Source organism: Myotis lucifugus, unplaced genomic scaffold (assembly GCF_000147115.1).
Source record: "Myotis lucifugus unplaced genomic scaffold, Myoluc2.0 scaffold_0, whole genome shotgun sequence".
NCBI lineage: Eukaryota > Metazoa > Chordata > Mammalia > Chiroptera > Vespertilionidae > Myotis > Myotis lucifugus.
The window spans coordinates 49,194,707-49,205,550 of record NW_005871048.1 but is presented as its reverse complement, the minus strand read 5'-3'; the positions used below and the strand labels follow the sequence as shown (position 1 = coordinate 49,205,550).

Sequence of the window (10,844 nt, the reverse complement as noted above, 5' to 3'; positions counted from 1 at the left end):
AGCCCCTGTGTCTGGCATCTGGGTCTCAGTGTTAGAAGGAAGCAGGTGGGCGGGGCTCCCTGTCACTGAAGACTTGGAAAGCTGCCCCATTCTTGCCACACACGCTACAGTCAAAGCCAGGACACACGGAAATTGTCTGAAGCAGGGGCTCCTGGGCCATGGGTGTGCACCCCAGAGGCTCAGCATAGAAGCACAGGCCTGGGGCCTAGATGCCATCCAGTGGTGTCCAGAGCCCAGAGCAGGCTGAGCCCATAGTAGGAGCCCCAGCAAAGCTCGAGTGTGGGGTGGGTGTCACCGAGAGCTGATATGGCCACACTCTGGGAGGAAGGGCAGCCCCTACCCCTCCCTCCAGGCTGGCGGTGCGGTTGGGGCATTGGGGTTGGTGCACCCAGTCCCCCCTCCCCCCTGTGCTTTCAGCTTCGTGTTGGGGTCTCCCAGTGTCAGGGTGGCTGTGGTGGGAGTGCTTCTCTGTGGGGCCCTCTGGTGACCACTGGCAGCAGTGCAAGGCGTCCACCGGGCCTCTGGGCCCTGCCCCTCCCAGGGTAAGTCCAAGCCACCTCAGGCTTGGACCAGGCAAACACGAAGTTAGGGTTAGGAAGAACCCTGAGGGTGTTTTCTCCTCCTTAGGGGAAGTAACTGAATGTGGTGGGCGGGAGCGGGAGGGGGGCGGCAGGTCACAGCTGTCCCTTCAGGCAGGTCGGGGCCATCTGCAACCAGACCTACGATTTGAGTGGCTATCAGCTGGGTCTGCACTCGGCTCTGCACCTGCTGGGGCCCAGGCAGGCAGGGTGGTCAGTGGAGGGAGTGGCCCTGGGCAGGGGTGAGGGCGAGTGTCTGCCAGGAGAGCCCTCCCCGAGCATAGCAAGCAATCCTCCAGGCAGGGCTTCCCGAGGGGTGCGTCCCCCCCAGACAGCTCCTCCAGGTGCCCCCGCATCTCGCTGGCCCAGGGGATGATGGGACTGCTACCGAGGCTCCCAGCTCTCTGACCTTCATCAGTGCCTTAGATCTCCCCCTCGACACCCCACTTCCTGCCCACAGTGGCATCCTGGCTGCTCTCTGGACAGGGCGCCAGGTCCCAGCTGCTGCTGGTCAGGGGAGCCTGGGAGAACCAGCACTTTCTCCGGCACTCCCACCCCACCACCCCCAATGGCCCAGTAGGCTGGACACTGCCCCTCACAGAGGGGCCTGGGAGAGTGCAGTTTGCTCTGATACTCGGTGCTGGCAAGGAGGGCACAGGGGTCATGGTGGGTGCTCCATCCTGGGCGCATCCTGGGTGTTGGCCCTGGAGACACACAAGCCTGGGTCTGTCCTGGGAGGGCTGAACTGGCCCGAGTGTCCCTGGGTGGCCTTCAGGAGCAGCCCGCCCAGCCCCTCCCAGCTTGCCCTGAGTTGGGCCTGGAGGCCCAGGGGACGCAGGGGCCTCGAGTCTGGCTTTCCAGCAGAACAACAGCCTCTGAGCAGGGCTGTGGGGGTGGAGGGCTGTGGGGACACCTCTGTGTGCACTTGGGAACAGGCTCGCTCTGTGTGGACTGCAGCGTGATGTGATCCCGTCCCCGGGGAAGCGCCTGGCATTGTCACTGTAGAACTCCCTGGGGACTCTCTCAGCAGGAGGGCACCAGGTCCCCTGGGGAGGGCTCCAAGACCCACCCACCGGCCACAGAGGGATCCTGGGGGACACCTGGCCCGGCCAGGTGGAGCGGCCAAGTCAGGGACCTGGGCCAGTGTGTCAGCCCAATCTGAATGCGCCTTTTGACGGGAGTCCCTGTGGGCCACCCCCACCCTGGCCGGAGTGACTCACCCTGGTGGCGCCTGGTGCCGCAGTGCCCAGAGAGGGCTGTGCGCTCTAGCGGCTGGTCACCGGGCCAGCCGTCAAGCCTGGTGTCCACATGCCAGCCTGGGCAGGCCGTGAATAGGAGACAGGAGTGCCTGTGACAGCCCAGGACAAACAGGCCCCCTCGGGCCCCAGAGGTTACCCACCAGCAGGGTCAGGAGTAAGACAAGAGGCTGTGTTTACACCATTCCAGGCACCCCAGGCTGAGGGCAGCTTCCCTGGAATGCCCTCCATGCCCACAGACTTCGTGCATTTATGGATGCTGTCTGAGAGCTTTGAGGGGCAGAACCCACCACCAAACACTGTGGGTCTAAGGAAACCCCAATCCAGCACGTTACCCAGCCCCTGCCCTGTGGTCCTTGTCCATGCAAATGCCCTCGGGTCAGGTGGCTCTGAATGTGCCTGAGGGCCCATCCCTCCTGCCTGAACGGTCTCCCTGAGGATGAGGTTGGGCTGCAACCTCCAATCAGCAGTCTCCTGCCCATGGGCCTGTCAATCAGCATGGCCTGGTCTTCAGACACATGTGTAATGAACGTGGGAGGGAACCCCTGTGCTTGCTGGGGGCATGCTTGTCCATCCGTTGCTGAAGGGCAGGGGCTGTTTCTGGGTCTTGGTGACTATGAGCAGAACTGTGAGTAGGGAGGTAATAATGCATGAGCTTGTCTTCATTGCTCTTGAGTGAGAACTCAGGAGTGGGTCTTGGGGTCATGCCATAGGTGTGACCTTTAAGAAACTGCCAGACAGCCTTCCACAGTGGCTGCTACACTGTGTCCCCACCGGCTGCGTCGGACGGACCCCAGAGCCCCGCATCTCCCCAGCACTGGGGATGTCGCCACAGTCCTCTAGTCACTGGGGCCCCCTGTGGGTGTACGGCATCTCCCCTGGAACTGACGATGCGGTCTCTCCATGTGCTTGTTTGCCACCCACCAATCTTGGTGAAGTGTCTGGTTCAAATATTTTGTCCAATTGTTTACACTGGATTTCTTCTTCCTGTTGCGTTTTCAGAGTTCTTCATATATTTCCAATACAGTCCTTTATCAGACATGTTGTGCGAGTATTTCTCCCAGTCTGTGGCTTGTCTTTGCATTACAGTGTCTTTTGAATAGTTATAAAATTCATCCTTTTTTTTGGATGGACTGTTTTCTGGTCTCATTTCTAAGACATCTCTGTCTAACCAAGGTCATAAGTATTTTCTTAGTTGTTGTTCCAGAAGTTCTATAGTTCTAGGTTTATAATAAGTTTAGACTGACCCACGTTGAGTTAGCCTTGGTATATGGTGAGAGGCACAGATCGAAACTCGTTATTTTACGCGGATGTCCAGTTGGCGAAAGGTGATCCTTGCTCCGTTGAATAGCCTTTGCTCTTTTGTGGAAAACATGTTTGCCATTTTGAACTGGGGAAGATCCAGTCAAAATGGCAAAAATGCTTTTTTAGTTAAAATGATAAAAGGTGAAAAGCCAGTTTAGAGCGTTGGACTGACCTCCCATGGGAAACTCTGTGCTGTCACCGGTGCGTCTGGATGAAGGGTTGCACGCAGCCCCTGCCCAGCCCTGTGGCTCACTGTGCTGCTCATCTGGACTGGCACTGGTCAGGCTGTGTGGCCTCTGGGCAGGGGGCAGCAGGGTGCTGGGTGGTGGGCCTGATGTGCGGGCCCTGGACACACCTTGCCGGGTATCCTGGGAGTGCCCCGCTCTTGTCCCTGGGTGGTAACCATGACCCAAGACTGCCTGCCAGCCAGGACCAAGGCCTCTTCCCTGTGGTTCAGATCTGACGGGCTTCTCACCCTAACTTTTCTTTGAAAGTCCTCCCAAGTGGAGGCCACACACATGCCCCATTTAGAACCAGACAACGGCTCTGTTTTAATGTCCAGTTGTTCATAAAGGATGTGCTTCCTTTAAGCTTTTTTCCAAGACAATTTATATTTGCTGCTGTTGCCAATGGCGACTGACTGTTGGGGGTAAACACTGCAGGGGGAAGGGCATGTTCTGTGTTTTAATGTTAGACTCACTTTCTGGTGTGGGTCCCCCGATGTCAGTGGATGCCCAGGCAGGGTTAGGGTTCCCCAAGGTCACTGGGTCCTGGGTCCGGTGCCCAAGTCCCCTCTCCCTGCAGGGGCAAGTCCTGCCGGACCATCACGTTCGAGCAGTTTAAGGAGGCGCTGGAGGAGCTCTCCAAGAAGAGATTCAAGGACAAGAGCAGCGAGGAGGCCGTGCGAGAGGTGCACAGGCTCATCGAGGGCAAGGCCCCCATCATCTCAGGAGTGACGGTGAGCGGGGCCACTGGGTGGGTCCCTTGGGAAATAGGGTCCATGGGGCCGTGGGGACAGATGGCAGTGGCCTAAAGAGGGGGTGAGAGCCTTAATCCCCAGTGTGGGCCGGCCCAGGCCACCTCCCCGGGCTAAGTTGAGAGTGGATTCCAAGAGCATTAGCACCCCTTGTGGTCGGGCCTAGCCCCTTTGGTTCCCTTCTCTGGCTCCCTGACATACCCATTCTTTCTCTTGCGGCGTGACGGCAGTTAACCTCTCTCCCTGCTCTCCTGCAGAAAGCCATCTCCTCGCCCACCGTGTCACGGCTCACGGACACCACCAAGTTCACAGGCTCCCACAAGGAGCGCTTCGACCCATCAGGCAGGGGCAAGGGCAAGGCCGGCCGCGTGGACCTGGTGGACGAGTCGGGCTACGTGCCAGGCTACAAGCACGCGGGCACCTACGACCAGAAGGTGCAGGGGGGCAAGTAGCCAGTCCCCCGGGGACAGGGCCTTCCTCCTTTGCTGGCCCCACATCACCTCACACTTCTTTACATTCCTGGGCTCACTGGGGCAGAACTCAGACGCTGGGGTGGAGGGGCTGTGGGTGACTCCCAGACCTCCTCCTGCCTGGAGCCCCGGCACGCTCCTCTCCTACCCCAGGTGCAGCCCCTGAACTCACTGACCTTCCTCTAATGCACCTGCCTCATCCCACGTTGGGAAGTCAACAGATGGTCATTTCCAAAGTGTTTCCTGGATCCAGACCACACAGGCCACCTGGTTTGCAGGTGAAAGGGGTGTTTTGAAGGAGCAGGTGGGACAGACCCTGCCAGAGGTGATGCTGACCTCCTCTCCAGCAGACCTGCCCAGGAACCATGAGGGCAACATGCACTAATGCACTAACCAGCAGCACCAGGGAGATGACGTGAACCTCGAACAGGACACAGATACGTCTCTGAGGGCTCCGTTCAGATGTGCGACACACAGGTGCATGCTTACACACGCACACACTCACGCACTCATGGACACATGCTGACACATGCTCATGCCCCCCCACATCCACTCACACACACATGCTTACACACACACGCCCACCAACCAGGTCTGTGCCGAGGACGGTCATGTGGGCGAAGGCTGGTGTGCGAAGGAAGGTGAGCCCGTGAAAGAATGCTCCACAGGAGACCAAAGGAAAGTGATCTGAAGTGTGAAGTTAGAAGTTTTTAAAATGGACACTAAGGACAGGTCATTTCATTTTGCTTTTTAAAGAAAAGAAGAAATCAGAAGAAACAGTGACTGTGTGGATCAGGGAAGAATCAGAATATCCTGTGTCTGTGACTCTCTCTCCCTGTTGGCCCTGTTGGCCCTGAGGCTCCCCCACAGACAGGTGTGTGATGGGGCATCTTCTGCCCGTCCCTGTTCTGAAATCAGGGCCTCGAGGCAGCAGTCGCTGTGGCTACTCCCTTTGCTCACAGTGCAGCACGAATCTCTGCGGCTCCAGCCTCTGCAGTTAATTCTTGCCTCTCTGAACTCTCCCGACCTGGGAGTGCAGGAAACTACACAACATGACCAGGCCAGGGAGGGCCTCCCCTAAAGGCCCACACATATGCTGGGGTTGGCGGGCGCTTTCACAGTGGCCACAAGGCAACACTCCATTTGCATACATGCAGCCACAGCCTGGTGCGCCACCTTCTGGCTATGTGGTCCTGGAGCCGGTCCTGGGACAAGCCCACGGCAGTCTCAAGATGCTTCCACAGCCAGTGTCTGCTCTGCACTTCTTCCTGGTCACGGCCTGGCCCAGCACGGGCGGCTGAAGCAGGGACCAGCACCGCCACGGCACACGGGCTGGTCACCGCTGGGGCTGGGGAAGGCTCAGGGCCAGCAACTCCAGCTGTGTCTCCACCAGACCCCTCGCACACCGGCCTCCCCTCACCATCCCTGTCTGCCTCTGTGGACAGCTTCATTCGGAGGTCCTGGGAGCTCACAGCGTGTGGCATTGGAACCCAGGGGATGGAGCACAGGCTCCGAGGGCCTCTTCTAGGGCTAATCTCACCATTGTCTCGAAAGTTTCTAACTTGGGGATCCTAAGCTGCCAGCAAGGCTACTCTGCAGTGAGGAGACTGAGGACCAGGGGCTGGGCAAAGGCAGGCAGGGTGCCAGTCCCCACCCTGTGCCTCCCTCCTCCCCAGGCTGGACCTTTAGGCGAAACGCAAAGGCAAGAGTAACCTGAAGACAACTGAACGTACAGTGTTTCTTGACAATAAGCTGATCACAAACCACAGCCCTGTTCCAGCGCTGGCGAGGTTTCTTTCCGTGGCCACATTTCCCCCCATGCCTGGCGGCACTGCCATGGGGGCATGCTGTGGGCTCCTGGTCAGGCTGCTTTTCTCCTGCCCCTGGGCAGCCCCATTCCCCTCGTCACAGACACTGGAATCGGCAGGACCTCGGCCACATGCACGCTGGCAAAGGCTGCCCACGCCACGGCCCACAGAGGCAGATGTCACCTGGGCCTGCCATGGGTGCAGGCCCTTCTCAGCCCTTCCTTGCCTGCTGGACCCCGGAGAGAGGTGCCAGCACCAGGACAGGTCTCCTGTCCCAGAGCATTGTCTTCAGGCAAGAACAGCTCCACACGAAGGTTCCAGCCTCCGACGAGGGCCAGCTGCCGGAGCACCCTGGGAAATGGGGTCTGAGCAAAAGAAACAACGTGCGTCTGTCCTCCGACCCCGTGGCAGCCCGTGCTTTCTCCCACGGTGCCGCCTCAGAACTGGACCCCCACGGCCCCGTGCGGCAGCCCTGGCCGCGGAGCACCCACCCCATCCCCTCAGGCTGGTGGAGGGGAGCTACTTGACAGGAAACCCTTGGCCCACTTCTGAGGAAAATGTCAGAATGCTCTGCTCACCCTGATAGCAGCAGCTTCTTTTTGGGTTTTCTGAATGAAATCAAGTGCACACAGCTGCTCCCGTCGGTGACCCTCCCCATCCCCGCCCACCCAAGCTCAGGGGAGAGCCCCACACCCTGGGCCCGACTCCCCACACGCCCGGCCGGGGGTCTGTCCACAGCTCCGCGGTCCCGCCGGCCACACAGGCGCTGCGGTTGCCCTGCGTCCCCTGCCCGTCCCCAGGCTGCGCCAGGCTCACACACAAGCCAGGACTCATTGTTCTCCAGTCAAAGTAGAGCTTTGAAAACCCACCCACCCCTCTCTGTCAGAGAAGGAGGAAGAAGGGCTAAGTCATGCGGACTCAGTATTCACCGTTCTGCCCCTTTAATCGCCTGGTGAGTGCATCATTGCGTCTGTGTGTAGCTTCTCAACTCCAACTTCACTGCACAAAACCGACACACATGCATGTCCCTCCACCGGGTTCTGAGTATTGTGAATACGTAGGCAGTGTGTGCCCGTGCTGCACGTTCTTATGCAATGCCAGTCAGCTTCTAACCATGGTCACTTAGAAATTAAATATCTATCTGTGAACAAAAGAAACTGCACAGCAGGCACCCAGGAGACAGGCCGTGTTCCGAGGGGAGGACACCGGGAGACGGGATGCCTTCCGAGGGGAGGACACCCGGGAGACGGGATGCGTTCCGAGGGGAGGACACCCCAGGAGACAGGCCGCATTCCGAGGGGAGGACACCGGGAGACGGGATGCCTTCCGAGGGGAGGACACCCGGGAGACGGGATGCGTTCTGAGGGGAGGACGCCCCAGGAGACAGGCCGCATTTCGAGGGGAGGACACCGGGAGACGGGATGCCTTCCGAGGGGAGGACACCCGGGAGACGGGATGCCTTCCGAGGGGAGGACACCCGGGAGACCGGATGCCTTCCGAGGGGAGGACACCCGGGAGACGGGATGCGTTCCGAGGGGAGGACACCCCAGGAGACAGGCCGCATTCCGAGGGGAGGACACCCGGGAGACGGGATGCGTTCCGAGGGGAGGACACCCGGGAGACGGGATGCGTTCCGAGGGGAGGACACCCCAGGAGACAGGCCGAGTTCCGAGGGGAGGACACCCCGGGAGACAGGCCGCGTTCCGAGGGGAGGACACCGGGAGACCGGATGCCTTCCGAGGGGGGACACCCCAGGAGACAGGCCGCGTTCCGAGGGGAGGACACCCGGGAGACGGGATGCGTTCCGAGGGGAGGACACCCGGGAGACGGGATGCGTTCCGAGGGGAGGACACCCCGGGAGACGGGATGCCTTCCGAGGGGAGGACACCCCAGGAGACAGGCCGCATTCCGAGGGGAGGACACCGGGAGACGGGATGCGTTCCGAGGGGAGGACACCCCGGGAGACAGGCCGAGTTCCGAGGGGAGGACACCCCAGGAGACGGGATGCCTTCCGAGGGGGGACACCCCAGGAGACAGGCCGCATTCCGAGGGGAGGACACCCGGGAGACAGGCCGAGTTCCGAGGGGAGGACACCCCGGGAGACAGGCCGCGTTCCGAGGGGAGGACACCCCAGGAGACGGGATGCGTTCCGAGGGGAGGACACCCCAGGAGACAGGCCGAGTTCCAAGGGGAGGACACCCCAGGAGACAGGCCGCGTTCCGAGGGGAGGACACCCCGGGAGACAGGCCGAGTTCCGAGGGGAGGACACCCCGGGAGACGGGATGCGTTCCGAGGGGAGGACACCGGGAGACGGGATGCCTTCCGAGGGGGGACACCCCAGGAGACAGGCCGCATTCCGAGGGGAGGACACCCGGGAGACAGGCCGAGTTCCGAGGGGAGGACACCCCAGGAGACAGGCCGAGTTCCGAGGGGAGGACACCCCAGGAGACAGGCCGCGTTCCGAGGGGAGGACACCCCGGGAGACAGGCCGAGTTCCGAGGGGAGGACACCCCGGGAGACGGGGATGCGTTCCGAGGGGAGGACACCCGGGAGACGGGATGCGTTCCGAGGGGAGGACACCCGGGAGACGGGATGCGTTCCGAGGGGAGGACACCCCAGGAGACAGGCCGAGTTCCGAGGGGGGACACCCCGGGAGACGGGATGCGTTCCGAGGGGAGGCCAGTGCGACGGTGTCTGAACATCAGCAGAGAACAGAAGGAGTGCGTTTGAGAACACTGATTATACCGGAATACTTATTTATTTCTATTTAACACAACTGGGCAGTAGTCAGGAATAGAGTTAGCTTTACCAAAACTGAAGTTCAAATTACATAATTTTAAAATATTATAGTAAGATTTATATTTATACTGGAGTATTTTTACACCTTTAATATTCTCGGGCTTGAGTTTTGAGACAGATGAAAATTATAGCAGATGCTGACCCGTCGGGGAAAGGTCCGCGGAGGCCTTCCACTGGCATGGCTCGCTGCCTGTCTGTGCTCCTCGCCGCTGTGTCCCAGTGGCTGAGAGCTCCGGGCAGGCCAGTGGCTGTCTGACCGTCTGAGTGGACAGAGACTATGGCAGCAGGGAGAGGCTCACCACCCCCTGGGCCAGTACAATCGCCTATTTCTGTGAATAGTTTTAACGGCACAGGCCACGCCCGTGTGCTTATATACTGTCTGTGGCTGCTTTTGCAGCGACATTGGCACTTGGGGAGTTGACACGGATGCCATGACCCATGAAACCTAAAATATTCACCATCTGGCCCTTGACAGGCGAGCCCTTGAGGACCCACTTGTGCTCATTCCCTCCTGGGTATTTATACACAAGCTGGCTACTCCCTGTCCGGCAGCACACACCCTATGGGGGCACCGTTGTCACCTGTCCAATACAGTACAGGGTGACAGTTTAGCTGTACTGTGAAATGATTACCCTGAGTAGTTTCCTTCCACTGATTTACCACTGACACTCTATGAAATCTGGTGGTCCAGGGGCCTGGCCTTTGTCTGTGGGCACGTGGAGAGCATGGCCGGGTGGTGGCGTGCCAGGCAGTGGTCACTGTGCTTGGAGATGCTGTAGTTAACTCTCTCTCTTCCTTTAGACTTTTGAAAAACCAAACCAAGCCAAACAAAGGAAACCTGCACAACTTAAAATAAACTTGAAAGTGATCATATACTACTAGTTTGTACTAAGTTTTTTCAGGAAAGGGAAATAAAATTTATATATACATGCAATATATTTTTACACCATCTTATTGTTAGGGAGTACTGAGTGTATCACTTTATCAGAGTGATGGGTACAGTAACGTCAATGTCATGGGTGTTCTGCCTCAGAAAGTCTAAATGGCATTCAGCAGGAACATCCGTGGGGTTGGGAGGGCCCTGCTCCCCCTCCCTCGGAGTGCGAGGCTCGGGGTCACCTATGGGGGTGCTGTCAAGGCCTGGCCTGCAAACCTTTAGTGAAACAGCTAATGTCTGTCTGCACAATGCTCCTCATGTGTTCGCTGTTGTTAACATTGTTGTCAAAAGTGATAAATAAAGTGTTAAATGGTGGATCTCTTATCCTCAACGTGTATGGTCTGGACCGGCAATAACATGGGCACCAACATCTAACATGGGAAGGCCCTGGGAGGGGTCCTGGGAGGGGGTGCAGAGCCATGACTTCCAGGGCAGAGAGCCTCCTGTCCCTCACCCAAGAGAGAGCCTTTCACTCCTCACTTAGGTGACCACTGACTCAACCCTGTGCTATGTCAGAGATTTTTACATTAGCAAATTTTGTAATTAACCACATTAACAATAAATAAGCTTAAAAATGATCTGATGACAAGAAATTCCACCCACATACTTTTGGTATAACACATTTTCCGGCTAAGTATAAAAACTGGTGCTTCTGGACACAACCGTGACCAGACAGGTGAATGGAAGGACACCTGAAGCCCAGAGACCCCTCTAT

At 58.5% G+C, this 10,844-nt stretch overlaps 2 protein-coding genes across 4 annotated transcripts in view; both read left to right on the top strand.

Annotated features, from left to right (window-relative positions):
• TPPP (tubulin polymerization promoting protein) overlaps window positions 1-7,748 on the top strand; it is a 31,076-nt gene extending 23,328 nt beyond the window's left edge. Inside the window, exons 3-4 of the mRNA XM_006081447.3 lie at window positions 3,944-4,097; window positions 4,373-7,748. Of these exons, the coding sequence (XP_006081509.1) occupies window positions 3,944-4,097; window positions 4,373-4,567 (349 nt within the window). The 3' untranslated portion in view covers window positions 4,568-7,748. The remainder of the gene's footprint in view (window positions 1-3,943; window positions 4,098-4,372) is intronic.
• A 52-nt stretch (window positions 7,749-7,800) lies between these two features.
• Window positions 7,801-10,453, top strand: LOC111825437 (uncharacterized protein FLJ40521-like). Of its 3 annotated transcripts, XM_023751846.1 has the most exons (3): window positions 7,801-8,552; window positions 8,588-8,692; window positions 8,829-10,453. In XM_023751846.1, exons 1-3 carry the CDS (start codon window positions 7,815-7,817, stop codon window positions 9,162-9,164), a joined length of 1,179 nt encoding a protein of 392 aa, XP_023607614.1. In that variant the 5' UTR covers window positions 7,801-7,814; the 3' UTR covers window positions 9,165-10,453. The 3 variants fall into 3 exon arrangements, with proteins under 3 accessions (XP_023607614.1, XP_023607610.1, XP_023607621.1); XM_023751842.1 differs by having other exon boundaries at window positions 7,802-8,552; window positions 8,588-10,453; XM_023751853.1 differs by having other exon boundaries at window positions 7,802-8,692.
• The last annotated feature ends 391 nt before the right edge of the window (window positions 10,454-10,844 follow it).